Here is a 21,197-nt window from a genome sequence, read left to right as displayed (position 1 = left end):
TGTATACAGCAAGCTTTTTGTACTACACCTTAGTTTTACGCATGACACTGTAGAGCTTCAGAACTTGATCAGACAGATCAACCCTTCCCATGTGCCTGTTGTAATCAAGGATGCAGTCTGGCTTGTTGACAGTGGTAGTGGTACCTCGCACTGGGGCAGGAGAACTGGTGTTTGTGTGAATGGTGGTCAGTACAAGGACATCAGATTTTTGTGCACTGTGCCGCAAGCCACAGTACCTCTGGCTTTGAGGGACATGAATAGAGGTATGCTGGTATAAAATTTATCCACATAGAGGTGGTAACCCTTATCTAGCAGTGGGTGCAGTAAATCCCACACAATCTTCCCAGTAACTCCTAGGACGGGGGGGCAATCTGGGGGTTGTATCCGGGAATCTTTCCCTTCATAAATCCGGAACCTGTAGGTGTACCCGGAGGTACTCTCGCACAGCTTGTATGTTTCAATTCTGTACCGTGTCCGCTTGCTGGGCAGGTACGGGCGGAATTTAACCCTTCCTTTAAAATGTAATGTAAAGTGTAAAGTGACTCGTCTATGCTGGTTTCTTTTTCTGGGGTGAACACCTCTGTAAATTTGGAGTTGAGGTGATCCAGGAGGGGTCGTATTTATTATTATAATGTAGGAATTTCAAATGGATTCAAACCTTGAGCAGGACATGGCCATATTATAAATTGGAGTGTTGTACAAGACATCCGAACTCCAATATTGTCTCATTTCGTATTTTTTTAATAGGACAATATGTAGCAAGAGCCCCCAAAATGTCATAATGTCAGCTGCATTTACGGGGTCTAGCATATGAGGATGTCGGGTTTTGAGCAATAAACTGCTGGGCGTATAAATTTGTTTGGGTCACCATCAAATTTATAAAATTTGAAGAAATCTATTTCTGTGAAGCCCGTGCAGTCCATCTGGATTCCAGAGTTTCCCACAAACTCTGGAATTTGGGGCTGATAATCCTTAGGCAGTGTGGTCCATAGTGGATCACTGGGGGGGGGCTACTTCATCTCTACTGGGGCCTCTCCTTGAGGGTCTCTCCTCACCTGATGACGATGATGGAGGAGTAGAGGAAAGTAGCATCCTCTTCTCCCTCACTTGCAGACTCACTTTCAGAGGCAAGGATGGCATATGCCTCTTCAGCGGAGTAAATTTTCTGGGATCAATGGAACATTTTTATTTTTATTGGTGTGTGTAAAGTGAAAAGTGTCAGGGGGGTGTATGTAGTGATTTAACACGTGAGGGGGCTTGCAATGAATTTCAAATAAAATTCATGATAAAAAAAAAATAGAAAGAAAGAAAAGAGAAAAAGATAAGATTTCTTTTTTTACACACAAAAAAAGCAACACAGAAACCTGAGCAGACACTGAGTAATTTACAGTACTGACCAACGCTCAGCAGGTGCAGCACCTACGCACGCAGACGGCACATACGTGGGTTCAAAAATCAAAACTAGTAAACTAGTACTAACTAAAATTTACTTATAACTAGCTAGCACTAACTGATTTATTTTTTTACAAAACAAAAGCAAAAAAGAAGCAGCACAGAGACCTGAGCAGACACTGTCAGTAATTTAAAGTACTGACAGACGCTCAGCAGGTGCAGGACCCACGCACGCAGACGGCACGTGCATGGGTTCATAAATCTATACTAGTACTAACTAAAATTGATATATATGGATGTGTGTGTATGTATGTATGTGTGTGTGTGTGTATATATATATATATTCTAATCTAGCTGGCACTAACTAAAAAACTAACTAAAAAACATAGTGCCAGTCACAACTCACACACAGAAAAAGTGGTGCAGAGCTGGAAAAGACAAAAAAAAATGTAAAAAGGACAGACTGGAGTCCACCGGGGAGGGGAGAGGGGGGGGGGGGATAGGGACAGGGACAGAGACAAGGAATGGGGATATGAAACTGCTGCAGATGAGCAAAAAAAAATCACTGCAGCTGTTCCAGATGCTCTTCTTCTTCTGAGAGCAGTGAAAATCAGTGATTTATGTGGTAGTACCACAAGTCCCAGCCGACAACGAGCAGCACAGAGGGCACAGGTCCTCTCTGCAAGCAGTCACCAAGCTAGAATGTCTGCCTGCAGAGAGGCACCAACTGTTCTTTTCAACTGTATGGCACTTCCATTGACTGGAGCGTTGTTCCAGCCTATCGCAGTGCTGGGAGGAGACATCAGACACTGATGTCCCCTCCCTGACCTCGGAGGTGACATGGGCTGATGTTATCAGCCCCAATCACCTCCAAGCAGCTCCACAGATTGGATAACTGTATAATAGCACTATCATTGGCTGCAATCTCAGCGCTGGGAGGGAACACCTGTATCTGGTGTCCCCTCCCTGACCTAGGAGGTGACATCAGCTGATGTAATCAGCCCCTGCCACCTCTAGCCAAGCCCCCCTGCAGCATCATGCCATTGCCGGCACTGCGATGGGCTGGTCACTAACCAGCCAATCGCAGTGATCGGGGCTGCATGGGGGCGGAAAAACTCCTCCTCGCCTTCAGCTAAGATGGCTGCCTGCCGATTAGTGCAGCCATGTTATTCCGGTCACTGCGCGATGCGGCGCAGTGACCAGAGTTAACCATGATGTACTATTACGTCAAGATGCGGGAACGCACTGACTTTCATGACGTAATAGTACAGATTCTATATTGACAGGGAATGTCCCACAGGATTGGCGCATGGCAAATGTGGTGTCAATATTCAAAAAGGGTCCAAAAACAGAGCCTGGAAACTATAGGCCGGTAAGTTTAACATCTGTTGTGGGTAAACTGTTTGAAGGTCTTCTGAGAGATGCTATGTTAGAGCATCTTAACGGAAATAAGCAAATAACGCCATATCAGCATGGCTTCATGAGGGATCGGTCATGTCAAACAAATTGAATCAGTTTCTATGAGGAGGTAAGTTCTAGACTTGACAGCATCGAATCTATGGATGTCGTATATCTGGACTTCTCCAAAGCATTTGACACTGTAACACATAAAAGGTTAGTATATAAAATGAGAATGCTCGGACTGGGAGAAAACGTCTGTAAGTGGGTAAGTAACTGTCTCAATTATAGAAAACAGAGGGTGGTTATTAATGGTACATACTCAGATTGGGTCACTGTCACTAGTGGAGTACCTCAGGGGTCAGTATTGGGCCCTATTCTCTTCAATTTATTTATTAATGATCTTGTAGAAGGCTTGTATAGTAAAATATCAATTTTCGCAGATGACACTAAACTGTGTAAAGTAATTAACACTGAAGAGGACAGTATACTATTACAGAGCGATCTGGATAGATTGGAGGCTTGGGCAGATAAGTGGCAGATGAGGTTTAACACTGACAAATGTAAAGTTATGCACATGGGAAGGAATAATGCAAGTCACCCGTACTTATTAAATGGTAAAACACTCGGTAACAATGACATGGAAAAGGATCTAGGAATTTTAATAAACAGCAAACTAAGCTGCAATAAACAGTGTCAGGCAGCTGCTGCCAAGGCTAATAAGATAATGGGTTGCATCAAAAGGGGCATAGATTCCCGTGATAAGAACATGGTCCTACCACTTTACAAATCATTAGTCAGACCACACATGGAGTACTGTGTACAGTTCTGGGCTCCAGTGAACAAGGCAGACATAGCAGAGCTGGAGAGGGTCCAGAGGAGGGCAACTAAAGTAATAACTGGAATGGGGCAACTACAGTACCCTGAAAGATTATCAAAATTAGGGTTATTCACTTTAGAAAAAAGACGACTGAGAGGAGATCTAATTACTATGTATAAATATATCAGGGGTCAGTACAGAGATCTATCCCATCATCTATTCATTCCCAGGACTGTGACTGTGACGAGGGGACATCCTCTGCGACTAGAGGAAAGAAGGTTTGTACACAAACATAGAAGAGGATTCTTTACGGTAAGAGCAGTGAGACTATGGAACACTCTGCCTGAGGAGGTGGTGATGGTGAGTACAATAAAGGAATTCAAGAGGGCCTGGATGTATTTCTGGAGCGTAACAATATTACAGGCTATAGCTACTAGAGAGAGATCGTTGATCCAGGGATTTATTCTGATTGCCTGATTGGAGTCGGGAAGGAATTTTTATTCCCCTAAAGTGAGGAAATTGGCTTCTACCTCACAGGGTTTTTTTGCCTTCCTCTGGATCAACTTGCGGGATAACAGGCCGAACTGGATGGACAAATATCTTTTTTCGGCCTTATGTACTATGTTACTATGTGTCGGGAAGAGGTTAAGCCCCAAAACTGGCTGGTCACTAAGGGATTAAAGCACTACTTGATATTTATGGATTACCTTACTTTCTTGGATGGAACATAATGTATTTGAAGCATACATCCTTCCTAAGATTTGATGTCATGTGCCTACGGTCCCAATTCAACTTTCTAATTCTTTCTTTAAGAACAAACTGAAGTTTTTTTACTACCCCTTTCAGGACCTCTGCCGTACATGTGTGGCGGAAGTCCGTTCTTTATAAATGGTGCCTGATCTTGAGCACAGCGAGCACCATAGCCACTGTCTTTCTGCTTTTTTTTAAACAGCAGGAACCCAGGGCTAATGTCTGTGATCAGCAATGGAAGGGCTGAACCTGCTGGAGACCATCAGTCTTTTTACAGGTACAGATGTTGTATAGTTAACACACATGCTTTATGAGACGTGTTATTTAAACTAAATGTTTTAAGCAAACACCTTCAATTGCTTTTCAGTGGGTTTTTTTCAAGATAACACGATGAGTTAAGAAATTGAGTTAAGAGTTTGTGTGTTAACCCTGCTACATCTGTATATTGCAATGTAGACCTGCAGGTGGCAGCACTATATTAGAATATACAGAATTTTCTATTTAGCAATGTGTTAATTGCCAGTGGGGTCTTTTTAAAATTATAATTTTTATTTTGTTTTGTAAACAACCCCCCACCTTGAAAAAAAATTGATCACCTCCACTACACTAGAATAAAAATAAACAATACAAAAAATTTAACATTATAGACGATGCTGTGTCCCCAAATGCCCATACTACTAAAATATAAAAATATTCATCCCATACGGCAAATGGCATAATGAAAAAAAGGACGATTTGCCATTTTTGGTTGCTTCATCTCCCCCAAAACATTGAATAAAAGGTGATCAAAAAGCCATATACAGTCAAAAATGGTACCAATAAAAACTATTGATCATCCCACAAAAAATGAGCACCCAAACAGCTCCACAGACATAACTATAAAAAGTTATGGGGGTCAGACTATAGGGATTAAAACAATAATTTATTTTCCAAAATAGTTTTTCTGGTTTTAGTATTAAAATACAAAAAAAACTATATAAATGTGGTATCCTTGTAATCATTTAACCCAGAAATGAAGTGCATGGGTCAGTTTTACTGCATATGGAATGCTGTAAAAACAAAACCCATAACACTGTGGTGGGATAGCATTTTTTTCCAATTCCACCCTATGTGGATTTTTTTTTCAGTTTCCCACTTCTTTGTACGCAACAGTAAATGGTGCCTTTAGAAAGTACAAGATGCAACAAGCAAAGGTATAAAATGAAAAAGTTATGACTCTGGGAATGCATGGAGTAAAAAACAAAAACGGAAAATCACAAGGATCTGACAGGGTTAATACATATGGCTAGGTAAACATTTATATTTTGCACACAATCTGTTAAAACATTTCAAGGGTCATGTGAGTCTGGATCTCCCAGATGTTTAGGCCTATTACCAAGCTATACTCCTGAGTACATGTTTAGGTTTAGGTAGTGTGACTAGAAATTCACCCTGTACTGAAGTTGAACCTTGCTTACTAGGTGCTACAAATCTAAATGTATTATGGACACAGGGCCTACCGTACCACCCCAAGGGGTGTAATTACAACGGCCGCTCTAATAACTGGAATTCTATAAATACTAAACTAGAGCATTCCCTGATCCCATCCCTGTTGGCCTTGGCATCCTCCATTCCATATGTTGTCATGGAGGCTAACTTTATTGTTGCATCTACAAAGTAGATAAAACATAAAGTTAAAATCCATTAATTTCAAGTCCTCAGTCCGATTTTTCATTTAAAGCCCTACTGTTCATTCCCCGATCCCATCAACTGAAAACCAGTGCATGCTGCAACCAGGGGATCCCTGTTCTAATGCATCGAGGTTGTTGTGCCCTGATCATAACCAACTCAGGTGAGTGTCATTTTTTAAAATAAAAATCTATCTAACCATGCAGTCTTGTCTATGAAGTGCTTCTGTTTATCTCTTTACTGATTGCTATTCCATGTTACTCGCCCGTGATGCATTTAGTCTATGGAATGAATTGGATATCATAAAAATCTTATCTCAGACTGATTTCCCACAACTCAACATTGAAGTCTACATAGCGTCTGTCTTGGGAAAAAGATGTAGGAACCCAGTTTTCATGTTGCAGATTTTTCACTTGTCCACTTTGCTGCTGATGTGAAATGCTGCTGATTTTCTACCCACAATCAAGTAGTGGAAAAGGCCTTGTGTGGACATAGCCTTACAGGGGTTTCTAGGATTTACTTTTATATAGCCCTGTTATTGTTGAAGAATTAGACCTTATTATCAGTAAATCATGGATGTGTGCTGTCCTTGTTCCCTATGGACAGCACATCTACATATTTATGTTTTAACGTGGTCTGTGGGTCCATGGTCTTAGCACGGAAGCATGCTTTATTTTTGTAAATGTTTAAGGAACCATCATGCCCATCATAGTCTATGGGTCCGTGAAAAAGATGGACACAACACAGACACCATCCATGTTTCACAGACACGTTTATAGGGGAAGCTCTGAAAATAAATTTTCAGCTGTGCAGTGTCACTGGAACACACTTGACACACACGGATCAAACACCGATACTTCACCAAAATCATCATGGATTAATCACTTACCATGTTATCACGGATTTCATCATGGACACGGATGTGTGACTAAGGCTTTAGGCTGTGTTTATATCGGCGCTATTTCTTTGTATTGTTCTGTTCCATTTTAGGAGCACTGGAGCAGAACAATAAAAATAACGGAAGCGTGTTTGATTATAATAGGGTCCACTGTTTTTTTAACAGAATGTAAAACTGTTTCTAACTCAAATATGCAGATAGCCTAAGAGAGCTTTGCACTATTATGTTTCTTAAAATTCTCCAGTCTCCCTCCTTAAGATGACCACTGAAATTAGTGCTACTGTGTATAAACATTAGCAACAGGTCCGAATCCAGACCACCCCCAATAATATATGCAGTTTACAGGACACCCATATGTGTATACACGCTTCAATGGAACATATGAGTAGGGCACACCCTCTCTGCATGTTGTGTGGATGTCTCATACATTGTACAGACAGTGCGGGATCTGCAATATTGCCTGTTCACACATGGGACGACTTAAAAGTACTCTTGTTGGCAAATAACAGAGTGACAAGGATTTGTACAACAATTTAATTAATTTAAATAAGTTTTTGAAAAAAATATATATAATTGTCAGAAGGAGTTAAAAAATAATAAAGAATCATTACTCACGTCTACCGTTCCAATGCTGCTCCATTCTCCACTGCTTTTCACGTCCTGGTCCCAGATGGACAAGGCAAAGGTGTCAGGAAATGCCAATCCCAGGCTATGGCAAGGTTGACAATTGGAGGAGCAGGTCTCTCCTAGCATTCCCTGTGTGGTGAGCCAGGACCAGGCAGTGAAGAGCAATGCAGACTGGAGCATTATTCAAATTGCAGGAGCAGGGGATCAGTGAAAGTAAGAAATTATTCTTTATTATTTAACCCCCTCTGCCCAGTACACATAAAACATTGTTACTGGAAGACCCCTTTAAGTAGAGTTACGCTTTATATTGTATCAGTGATGGGCTGTATGGAATTACACATTTCCTCAATATGTGCCACAGAAATAATAAGCTGCATACAGAGAAAAGGATTAAGGACAATTCTTGACAGAAAAGGATCAGAGAGCCCTATGATATTTCCGGCCCTGGACACACCGTTAGGAGCAGCAGCAGTAATGGAGGACGCTACACAGTAAAGCAGTTTAGATGTGAATCCAGCAATCACTTTTCAAGCAAACTGCAGTTTGTGAAGTCTCTTTGCCTCTGCCTGTCTGCCACAGACCCTCCCTTCTCCACCCTCCCCTCTCCATAGACTTCTATGTAATCTGACTCTTCAGTGATCAACTAGCCTGAAGACTTATCTGAAAATCCAATTCATAGGAGGAGTAGAGGAGCCTGATAAGCATCTTTCTAATCAATTACTATTCATTTATGAAAAAAATGAAAGGACAGTTACTCTTTAAATAATTACAAAAATGCATATAATCACATATTGCTCATAAATACGTGAAACAAATGATGGAAGTGCCCATTTTAGGGTACTTTCACACTAGCGTCACATGTAGTTTTATTCCGGCCGCCTCTCGGCATGTTTGCCGTGCTGCCCCTGGAACTCCAGTCAATGGGGCCGGAGCGGTAATCCAGGGGCACGCGCGCACTAGCGGCAGCACGGATCCGACAGGCTGTTCAGCCAGAACAGCCTGCTGGAGTTCCTTGCCGCTAGTGTGAAACTAGCCTAAGACAAAAAGGCAACATAGGTGATTACATAGAGTAGTAATGGAATTGTTTTACCTTCATATCACGTATTTTCTTGTGCAGGATCAGTAGTGCAGGTAGTCCAGAGGTCAGATAGAAAGAAACTTAGAAATCTGTGGCGGGTGTTTCACTTTTTGTTTTTTTTATTGATGTATTAAAGGGTTTCTGTCACCAGATTTAACCCTATTAAACTAGCTGACATTAGCAATGTGCTATTGTCAGCTGAACCTAACTAGCCTATTTCTACTTTTATCTATGCCCCCGTTACTCCAGAAATATAACTTTTATAATATGCTAATTACACTCTAGGAGCAGGGGGGGCGTTGCCCCTGCTCCTAGAGGCTCCGTTCTCCCACCTCTGGCACCGCCCTGCTACACTAGATTGACAGGGCCAGGCAGCCTTCACCTCCAACTGCTAACCCTGTGCGCTGGGGAACTATCGCGCCATTCAGCATTCGGCGCAGGTGCAGCCGGTGAGCGCCCTTCACTCACTGCGCCTATGCCGAATACTGAACGGGACTGCGGAGGCATGAGATTTACACGGCAGACAGGGTCGGCAGCAGGAGACCAACGCTGCCTAGAGGATAATTAGCTAATTATACAAGTTATATTTCTGGAGTAACGGGGGCATAGATAAAAGTAGGAATAGACTAGTTAGGTTCAGCTGACATTAGCACATCGCTAATGTCAGCTAGTTTAATAGGGTTAATTCTGGTGACAGAAACCCTTTAAGACTCCTGGCAAAAATTCAGGTACATGGTTGTATATGATAGACCTTGGCTCAATCACCATAACGTAGGATAAACTCTGACAAATACACATACTTAGGCCTCTTTCACACTACAGTATGTTGAATTCAGTGTTTTGCGTTCCGTTTTTCACTGATCCGTTGTTCCGTTTTTTGCTTCCGTTGTGGTTCCGTTTCCGTTCCGTTGTTCCGTTCCGTTTTTCCGTATGGCATATACAGTATACAGTAATTACATAGAAAAAATTGGGCTGGGCATAACATTTTCAATTGATGGTTCCGCAAAAAACGGAACGGATACGGAAGACATACGGATGCATTTCCGTATGTGTTCCGTTTTTTTTGCGGACCCATTGACTTGAATGGAGCCACGGACCGTGATTTGCGGCCAAATATAGGACATGTTCTATCTTTTCAACGGAACGGAAAAACGGAAATACGGAAACGGAATGCATACGGAACACATTCAGTTTTTTTGCGGAACCATTGAAATGAATGGTTCCGTATACGGACCGTATACGGAACGCAAAAAACGGACCGCAAAACGGAAAAAAAAAACGGTAGTGTGAAAGAGGCCTTAGATTGTGATCCGCACTGGGGACAGCTGGATGCTAATGTCTGTAAAGTGCTGCAGAATATGTCAGGGCTATATAAGTGTGTATGATAATAATAATAATAATAATAATAATAATAATAATAATAATATGACAAAGGCTATGTGGGTAGAAATTTTCCCTAAATATGTTCAGCAACATACCTCTAGAAAGCTAAACACGTACAAAGCTGTAGGAGTTTTTTTTGTTTTGTTTTTTTAATAAAATAAAGTTTGATGAACATAACAGCAAAAGTATATGAAATTTAAAAACCAGATGATGACATTGTCAATATTGGCTATAATATATATACTTTAACAAGGATTTTATATTGCTAATTAGTTTCCGATGTTATAAATATATTTTCCCCCTCTGTGTATTCATTATGTATACCTTATTTCATAACACCTTTAAAGGCCTTGGAACAGATGGAAAAATCACTGATATTATATGTTGCTCTTGTTATACCATGGAAGCTTAATGTGTAAGGAGATCTATGTGCAGAGGTGGAACTTGAAGCTCAAAATAGATAACAGCCCGCCCCCCCCAACCTTAGGGCTCATGCACATGACCGCATGTATTTTGTGGTCCCCAAAAAACGGATCCGCAGAAAAAATACAGATGAAGTCCAGGTGCATTCGTTGTTTTGCGGAACAGAACAGCTGGCCCTTAATAGAACAGTACTATCCTTGTCCGTAATGCAGACAATAATGACCATATAGTAACATGAAGAATGACAATATAGGAACATGAAGACTGTCCATATAGGGACATGCAGACTGCCTATATAGTAGCATGAAGAATTACCATATAGGAACATGAAGACTGTCCAAATAGGATCATGAAGACTGTCCATATAGTAACATGAAGAATGACCATATAGGAACATGAAAAATGACCATATATGAACATGAAGACTGCCTATAAAGTAACATGTGCCCATATAGTAACATAAAGACTGCCTATATAGTAACATGAAGAATGACCATATATGGACATGAAGACTTCCCATATAGTAACATGAAGACTGTCTATATGTAACATGAAGAATGACCATATAAGAACATGAAGAATGACCATATAGGCACATGAAGACTGTCTATATAGTAACACGAAGACTGCCCATATAGTAACACGAAGACTGCCCATATAGTAACATGAAGAATGCCCATATAGTAACATGAAGACTGCCCATATAGTAACATGAAGAATGCCCATATAGTAACATGAAGACTGCCCATATAGTAACATGAAGAATGCCCATATAGTAACATGAAGACTGTCTATATAGTAACATGAAGAATGACCATATAGGCACATGAAGAATGACCATATATGAACATGAAGACTGTCTATATAGTAACATGAAGACTGCCTATATAGTAACATGAAGAATGACCATATAGGCACATGAAGAATGACCATATATGAACATGAAGACTGTCCATATAGTAACATGAAGAATGACCATATACGAACATGAAGACTGCCTATATAGTAACATGAAGACTGCCTATATAGTAACATGAAGAATGGCCATATATGAACATGAAGAATGACCATATATGAACATGAAGACTGCCTGTATAGAAACATGAAGACTGCTATATAGTAACATGAAGACTGCCTATATAGTAACATGAAGACTGCTATATAGGAACATGAGGACTGCCTATATAGTAACATGAAGACTGCTATATAGGAACATGAAGACTGTCCATATAGGGACATGCAGACTGCCTATATAGTAGCATGAAGAATTACCATATAGGACAATGAAGACTGTCCAAATAGGATCATGAAGACTGTCCATATAGGAACATGAAGAATGACCATATAGGAACATGAAGACTGCCTATAAAGTAACATGTGCCTATATAGTAACATGAAGACTTTCCATATAGTAACATGAAGAATGACCTTATAGGAACATGAAGAATGCCCATATAGTAACATGAAGAATGACCATATAAAACATGAAGACTGCTATATAGAAACATGAAAACTGCTATATAGTAACATGAAGACTGCCTATATAGTAACATGATGACTGCCTATATAGTAACATGAAGAATGCCCATATAGTAACATGAAGACTGCCTATAAAGTAACATGTGCCTATATAGTAACATGAAGACTTCCTATATAGTAACATGAAGACTGCCTATATAGTAACATGAAGACTGCCTATATAGTAACATGAAGAATGCCCATATAGTAACATGAAGACTGCCCATATAGTAACATGAAGAATGCCCATATAGTAACATGAAGACTGCCTATAAAGTAACATGTGCCTATATAGTAACATAAAGACTGCCTATATAGTAACATGAAGACTGCCCATATAGTAACATGAAGAATGCCCATATAGTAACATGAAGAATGCCCATATAGTAACATGTGCCCATATAGTAACATGAAGACTGCCTATATAGTAACATGTGCCCATATAGTAACATGAAGACTGCCTATATAGTAACATGAAGACTGCCTATATAGTAACATGAAGACTGCCCATATAGTAACATGAAGACTGCCCATATAGTAACATGAAGAATGCCCATATAGTAACATGCAGACATTCATGTTCTGTATGAAAAGAAAGTGTTTATTTACAGACATCAGTCATCGTATAAAGAACCCATGTAAACCTGGAGAAGTTAAGGCGCTTACTTAGTAAGTGGCTAAATGTTCTTTCATATAACATGTGGTTGCAGAAGATATTTTATAGACATTAAACATCTTATTTAGCAACTTAAGCAGAAGTTTTTTTTAGACAGATTATCTTGACAATCTATCAAAATAAATATATTTATAAAAAGTTTTTGTGACAAAGAAAACCTGTACCTGTAGACAGCGCGGTCAGAACCTCCAGGAATCTTTATTTGCATTCCTTTTCTTTCGGCCAAATACTTACAACCAATGCAACAGAAATATTTAAGAATATATTTATATAGAATTTATATTTAATGTCATAATACTGCATGAATAAATTAAAAATAGTGTAGAGTATTTACATGTTGTCTGTGGCTGTCCCATTCATGAACCGTCTTCCAGTACCTGTGCAATGGAGGGGGCTCCCCTGGGTTCTTCGGGTGTGATCCGCCGCAGAACCTCTTTATCCACTGCATCACTATGGCTGCCCGATCTCAATTGCGTGGACGGTAGGAATGCAATGAGAAATGATAACGTTTTCTATACGAAGCTGGGTGGCAGCATAGTGGCACCTGCTCCCTTCTGTGTGTATACATATATACATGTATATATATATACACACACTGTAATTCCCTCAGCTCATCAGCGATCCACGGGTGGCCATTGCGGGACAACGTCAAGGCTGTCCCTTCCTCATTCCTTGGCCCGGCTCAATCAGTCTCTGAGGTGATCGCTGTCCATGGGCAATCCAGAAAGCCTAGTCCGTGCGTCCTCACACCAAGGAGGTGACCGGCGCCATCTTCCCGGCGTCCTCCTCCCAGGGCTGCAGGTTCTGAAGTGCATATAAGGAAGAGTTGTGCAAACACAGGGGGTCGGGCTGGATGGAGTCACTCAGCGACTTCTGGAAGGCGTCGTGCTGCAGCTGGAGCATCAGCCTGTTCGCCTGCTGCCTCTCCGCCTCCCTCTCCTCGGCGGTCTGTCTCCTGGAAGGAAGCACAGTCACATGAAGTAACCTGGCCCTGCATGGCAGTTACATGACATGATGGGCGTCATTCGGCTGCTGACAGTACCTAGCTCCAGATACTACTTATCAGTACACACATTGAAACAGTATAACAGTATTAAATAAAACAGGACTAGTTGGTATTAGTGTAATAACAATAAGCATATGAATCATTAGAAACAAATATTACTTCAATAACCTGTAGATTATTGTTTAATACTGCCGATCGACAATTTACAGCTATTTAATACTACTGGTTCTTGTTAATAAATAATAATATTAATTAATAATAATGAACAGCTATGTGATACTACTGGTTAATAATAATAATAATAATATAATAATAATAATAATAATAATAATAATAATAATATACAACTATTTAATACAACGGGATATTAAAAAAAACAATAATAAAATAAAAATATACAGCTATGTAATTCTAATAATTTATTTTTATTAATAATAATAATATACAGCTATGTAAAACTACTAGTTAATAATATTAAATCATTTACAACTATGTAATTCTACTGGTTCGTATTAATAATAATATTAAGAAGAACAATATTATACAGCTATGTAATACTAGTGGATGATATTATACAGCTATGTAATACTACTGATTAAAAATAATAATAATAATATATAGTTACACTACTATGATACATAACTGATCATTATTGTACTACTAAAATGTATCATTCGTTATTTTTAACTATTATTTGCTATTATATAAAACTCCGTTTTATTATTAAACTAATCTATTATTTTATTACCATTATATTGTAAATTACTGTAAACGCTAACACTACTATAGTATATTAAATGTTAGGCTCATTATTATATAACGCTATGCTACTGCTTTTGATTGTAGTATTATTAGGATTCCTGGTTAATTTAGTAATGAAACAACAACTGTTGATGCTGCGGTTCTGGTGGCTGAAATGATACTTCTGGTTATTATTAAGGTATACTACTGTTACCTCTACTGTAATTTGTCTGGTTATTATTAAGGTATACTACTGTTACCTCTACTGTAATTTGTCTGGTTATTATTAAGGTATACTACTGTTACCTCTACTGTAATTTGTCTGGTTATTATTAAGGTATACTACTGTTACCTCTACTGTAATTTGTCTGGTTATTATTAAAGTATACTACTGTTACCTCTACTGTAATTTGTCTGGTTATTATTAAGGTATACTACTGTTACCTCTACTGTAATTTGTCGGGTTATTATTAAGGTATACTACTGTTACCTCTACTGTAATTTGTCTGGTTATTATTAAAGTATACTACTGTTACCTCTACTGTAATTTGTCTGGTTATTATTAAGGTATACTACTGTTACCTCTACTGTAATTTGTCTGGTTATTGTTATTCCGCTGGATGTTGTTATGCACTGATGGTTATTATCATACTACCTTACTACCTTATAGTTTCATTACTATTACTTAATTATAGGGCTGGCTGTGGTTATACTGCTAACATATTATGCTGCTTTCTTTTTCGTTTTTACTACTTTATTATGCTGCTATATTACTAGTTATTATCACTCTACTATTTTTCCCGGTTATGGTTACAATGTTATGTTAAGGATTATAATTATACTACTACTATTACTACATTATTAGTTATTCTACTGCATTATGAAACTGTACAACAGAATGTTGTATTACACCATTACACTACTATATTACACTACTGGTTTTCATCATTCTATTTTTCCCAGTACACTCCTGTTATTTACACTGGTGGGCTACTATTTTATATTACTAATGCATTGCTAATACATTTATGTATACAGCACTGTAAATCCAGGCGGTCTCTTGCCTGGTAGTGAATGGCTGACTGGACACTTCTGGCAGAATTGACCCCTGTACCTCATACCAGTTTAGCATGGATGCATCATTTATGGAATCAGTTATATCTACTGATCCGTATCAGACCTATACAAACCTGGCCCTTCACAGACAGGACCCCACAGTGCTAATTAGTATCCCCTATGTGTGGAGTAAAGTAGATTTCATATATGAACATTATTTTCCTTCAGATCCTGCAATCCGGGAGCTAAGCCTGAACATACAGATTGTACCCACTCCAGTGTTCCTTCTGTGGAAGCTGGCATTGTATTTCTGGGTGACTGGTAGAACATTCCTTGTTTTTCAATGCATTGTGCCAAATATTATCATGGAAATACAGTAATCCCCGGAATTATATAACAGAGAGCAGTAGATAATGTGCTCTGTGGGTGCACAGAGAACCCTATTAATACATGAGACCCCGGACATTTTCCATGTATTTATTGTAGAGTTTTGGATCCAGTGCCGACAGGAACATCAGGCTCTTGCTATAAGGGTATGGTCACACCATCAGGTTTCCTAAGGCAGTTTTGGAAGCCAAATCAGTAGCAGATCATAAAAGGGGAGAAAGTATAAAGGACATATATCACTTCTCTTTTTAAAAATTCACCCCTGTTATTGGCTTCCAAAACGGCAGCAGAAAACTTGACAGTGTGACCTAGCCTTGTAGTTCATGGCACCGCTTGTCTGCTCACCTCCACTTAGTCCTGCGGTTCTGGAACCAGGTCTTCACTTGGGCGTCCGTCATCTTCAGAGACTTGGCCAGGGCAGCCCGCTCCGCGGAGGCCAGGTACTTCTGGCGGTGAAAGCGCTTCTCCAGCTCGCAGATCTGCACCCGGGAGAAAGACGTGCGCGGTTTCTTGCGTTTGGGAGGTGTCCGGTTCTGGTACGGATGGCCGATCCTGCGAGTCACCGTGAAGGGAGTGAGAGCGGCGGCGGCTGCTGGGACAGGACAGAAAGTTATGGGACCAGAGCGGGGACCGATTACATGAATTACCAAGGATACGGAAAATACAGGAGCTGCCGTCACCTCTACTAACTTAAAGCTGCCCCCATACAAACACACAAGAGCAAAAACGCCAAGTACAGCATGCTGTCGAAACCGGAACTGAAGCGGAAAGGCAGAAATTAGTTGCCAGATCAGTTTGGGTTGGGTGCTAAACATTTTTAAGAAAGGGATATAGGCTTGGTACCAGTTTGATCCTTATGAAATGAAATGGTATTTACATAGCCGACTGACTATCACAAAATTATTAAGATAAATAGAGATAGAGATAAATTAGAGATAGATATATGCAATAAATAGATAGAAAAATACTGTGATAGATAGATAGATATGAGATAGATACATAAATATATAGATAGCTATGAGAGATAGATACATAGAAAAATACTGTGATAGATAGAAAGATAGATGTTAGATATGAAAGAGATAGATAATATTAGTTTGAATTTGTTAAAAAATAAAGGAAACAGATGGCATTTAATATCAGTTTGATTATTTTACTAACATCACAGCTTTTGTTTTATTCGAAATGATGCATGATTAGTAAAATATTTTATTTCAGATAGCTAGCTAATGAGGAAGATATGTGGCTGGATAGATGGGGGGATATAGACGCAGTAGCCTTGCTAGATGGTGCTCCCTATTCTCTGTTCCATGTGCTGCTGTATTTTCATTTCTAGCTAGATATGAGATAGATAGATAGATAGATAGATAGATAGATAGATAGATATGATAGACGGTAGATAGGAGAGATAAATAGATATTACATAGATATGAGATATATCGATAGGAAATAGATATTACATAGATATGAGATAGATAGACAGATAGTAGTTATAGATAAACATTGATAGAGAGTAGTAGATATGAGAAACATAGATAAATAGTAATAGATAGCTAGAGATAGATAGTGATAAATAGTTTATAGGTAGATACAAATAGTAATTGATAGTAATGTATAAGTTGATAGCGATAGATAGATAGATTAGATTATAGATTCGATTATCGATAGATTAGATAGATATGAAAAAGATAGATGGACAGATAGTAGTCGTAGATAAACATTGATAGAGAGTAGTAGATATGGGAAACAGATAAATAGTAATAGATAGCTAGAAATAGATAGTAATTGATCGATAGTAATAGGTAGGTAGATAGCCTTAGATACATAGATAGTAGTTGATAGCTATCTAGGTAGTAATAGATCGATATTATATAGAAATATAGGTTCATAGATAGATATTAGATAGATGATTTATAGATAAATAGATATATATGAGATAGATTATAGATAACTAGATAGATAGATACATAGATAGATTATAGATAGATAATAGATAGCTAGATAAATAGATAGATATGAGATAGATAATAGATAGATAAATAGAAAATAGATAGATAAATCGATAGACCTTTCACATAAATTCGCTCTGCCAGGCCGATACCCAGCGCCGTCAGTCCTCATACAATGTCCGGCATATAATAGTGGTGGTGGGGGCAGCCGTGCTCCATGTCTGCTCCTGGACCTGAGCTCTGGACCTTTTCACGGTTCCATCTTTGGGACGTTTTCGTCCTGTAAAGAACCCCCAGGCCCGCAGGTTCTTTCCAATTTGGACCAAATACCAAACGAGACCCCCCTTTCCTCCCTGTGTGATTGGTCCTCACCTGAAAATCTTTCTTTAACGAACCGTCTGCTGCTTTCCATCCAGGGGAAGTTAAGGCTGCCAAGGCCGGGCACAGCTGGCATGGCTGGAATGGCGCTGGATATGGGAGGTGGGATCGCACCAGGGATAGGTCTATGAGCTGGCACCCTGATCACTCCAGCTGGAGCCAGGCTTAGATTGACGCTGTAAGATCCTGATTCTTCAAATGCTGCTCCGATGCCAGGGAAAGAGGCTGGCAGGGAGGAATAAGGGGCACTTGAGCGACTGACTGGGCTGCCCAGGTAGCTGGTGTTCTCCGAGGCTCTGGAGGCGGACTGCGAGGAGTTCTCCTGGTCAGAATTGTTTAGGATTTGGTCAATCCCAAAGCTGATGGGCTCGTGCTGCTGCGGGGTCTGTGTGCTGGCGGCCTGCTCCATCCTCAGTACAGTGCGCTGCCTGCCTCTTCACTGCACACCCATGTACGCCCGTCTGGCTGGCACACTGAAACTTTGCCAAGCTGCGCTCGCCTCATAGGCTCCGTGTTATCACTTCGAACTGAGTCTCGAGTTCCTGCTCGTAATGCGAGTCCTGACGCGCTGATTGGTGGACCAGAACGAGCCTCTGGCCGCTGATTGGCTGCTTCCGTTCTTCCACTGCTAATTCATGGAAATGGCAGTTTAGGGACTGTTCTAAAGTGACATCATTTTAACAAACGAACAATAGGTCAAATTTATTAGCTAAGATAATAGGCGGCGGCTATTCCAATAGCGTCTACTATAACACAATGCGTCAAAGAAACTCTCCCGGAACGATTTCATCGAAGCATAATTCAGTATGAGAAACAATTCGATCCGTGGTTTATTTCAGATTGCGATTCTTTTCGGCGATGTGGGGAGGAATCGCATTCACTCCGATCACAGGGATAGTCCAAATCTATTGATGTATACTGCAGGTCTCTCTACACACACCTACCTACCTCCACACACTTACCGCTGCACCTGCACCACATTGTATATTCCTAAAATATTTAGGCAATTCCTTTTACAATATTTGATTTTGTCCCTGGTTTTAAGGAGGATCTGTCACCTGACGCCTCTGCTCTTATAAATGGTAAAGTGATAATTCTGGGGCTTTTGTTCTCCTGCCTCTAAGACCTCATTCACATTCTGCTTCCCCTGACATGTGCTACCTATAATTTCCATGGACAGTTTAATGTCTTCCTTCACACTTCAGTTTCAGCGCTGCCAACCAGAATTTCTCTTTTTTTCTGAACAACTTATCCCAAAATCATGGACAGCCAACATTTTTTATTTGTATACAAATTGGAAAACCATGGATGATAAATATTATAAGTAATCCATTCTACAGCTCGATATACTGATAAGAACTCATTACCAGCATTTACTGTGAGATGATAATTACAACCAAAATAATCTAGTCAAGAAGCTCCAGCCTCAAAAGTATCCCAGACAGAGGCAGGAAAAAGTCACCTATTCTTACAGACTGTCCAGAAATGGCTCCTGTTCAGTATTTATTATTATTATTTTTTACTAACCTTGGGTCAGTGAAACAATAACAGAGACATGCACTACTTTGGTTGGTGCTATGGACCAAATAAGCTCATTGAAGTCTATGGGTCAGTGAAAAATCACTGATATAACACAATGACATCTGTGTTTATTCTGTTTTCACTGCTGGTGGAAGATGGTGGAGTCTTAGCCTGTGTAACCCTTGAGATCACCTGTACAAGGGTGCCAGTGAATGGACATAAGATCCCCACAAATTTCTGGGCAGATTCCTGTGCATTTCTGCAGCATATCGGCCCCCAAATCTGCAATGTCTAAGGTCTCTTTCACATGAGCGTGACGGATTAGGTCCGGATGCGTTCACGGCCCCCAAATCTGCAATGTCTAAAGTCTCTTTCACATGAGCGTGACGGATTAGGTCCGGATGCGTTCAGGGTGCGTTCAGTGAAAATCGCACTATTTTGCAAACAAGTTCAGTCAGTTTTGTCTGCGATTGCGTTCAGTTGTTCAGTTTTTACTGCGCGAGTGCGATGCGTTTTGATGCGTTTTTCACGTGCGTGATAAAAAACTGAAAGTTTACAAACAACATCTCTCAGCAACCATCAGTGAAAAACGCATCGCACCCGCACTTGCTTGCGCATGCAATGCGTTTTTCACGCAGCCCCATTCACTTCTATGGGGCCAGGGCTGCGTGAAAAACGCAGAATATAGAACATGCTGCGATTTTCACGTAACGCAGAACTGATGCGTGAAAAACAACGCTCATGTACACAGACCCATTGAAATGAATGGGTCAGGATTCAGTGCAGGTGCCATGCTTTCATGTCACACATTGCACCCGCGCGGAAAACTCGCTCGTGTGAAAGGGGCCTTAGCAACCATCAGTGAAATACGCATCGCATCCACACCTGCTTGCAGATGCAATGCGTTTTTCACTGAAGCCCCATTTAGGCCCCTTTCACACAAGCAAGTTTTCCACGCGGGTGTAATGCGTGACGTGAACGCATAGCACCCACACTGAATACTGACCCATTTATTTCAATGGATCTGTATACATGAGCGTTGTTTTTCACGCATCAGTTCTGCGTTGCGTTAAAATCGCAGCATGTTCTATATTATGCATTTTTCACGTAGCCCTGGCCCCATAGAAGTGAATGGGGCTTCAGTGAAAAACGTATTGCATCCGGAAGCAAGTGCGGATGCGGTACGTTTTTCATTGATGGTTGCTAGGAGATGTTGTTTGTAAGCCTTCAGTTTTTTATCATGCGCGTGAAAAACGTATCAAAACTGAACAATTAAACGCAATTGCAGACAAAACTGACTGAACTTGCTTGCAAAATGGTGTAAGTTTCACTGAACGCATCCTGAACGCATCTGGACTCCATCCGTCATGCTCGTGTGAGAGAGGCCTTACTTCTATGGGGCCAGGGCTGCGTGAAAAATGCAGAATATAGAACGTGCTATGTTTTTCATGCAACGCAGAACTGATGCGTGAAAAAAAAACAACTCATGTACACAGACCCATTGAAATGAATGGGTCAGGATTTAGTG

General features: G+C 40.1%; 1 protein-coding gene across 2 annotated transcripts; it reads right to left on the bottom strand.

The window, feature by feature from the left end:
- Positions 1 to 12,608: 12,608 nt before the first annotated feature.
- TLX3 (T cell leukemia homeobox 3) lies at positions 12,609 to 18,619 on the bottom strand. 2 transcript variants are annotated; one of them, XM_044277795.1, is made up of 3 exons: positions 18,143 to 18,619; positions 16,167 to 16,413; positions 12,609 to 13,586 (listed from the first exon to the last, which is right to left on the bottom strand). In XM_044277795.1, exons 1-3 carry the CDS (start codon positions 18,555 to 18,557, stop codon positions 13,376 to 13,378), a joined length of 873 nt encoding a protein of 290 aa, XP_044133730.1. In that variant the 5' UTR covers positions 18,558 to 18,619; the 3' UTR covers positions 12,609 to 13,375. The 2 variants fall into 2 exon arrangements, with proteins under 2 accessions (XP_044133730.1, XP_044133731.1); XM_044277796.1 differs by having other exon boundaries at positions 16,167 to 16,410.
- Between the last annotated feature and the right edge of the window lie 2,578 nt (positions 18,620 to 21,197).

This window comes from Bufo gargarizans, chromosome 2, assembly GCF_014858855.1.
Source record: "Bufo gargarizans isolate SCDJY-AF-19 chromosome 2, ASM1485885v1, whole genome shotgun sequence".
Lineage (NCBI taxonomy): Eukaryota > Metazoa > Chordata > Amphibia > Anura > Bufonidae > Bufo > Bufo gargarizans.
This window is presented reverse-complemented; position numbering and strand designations above follow the sequence as displayed.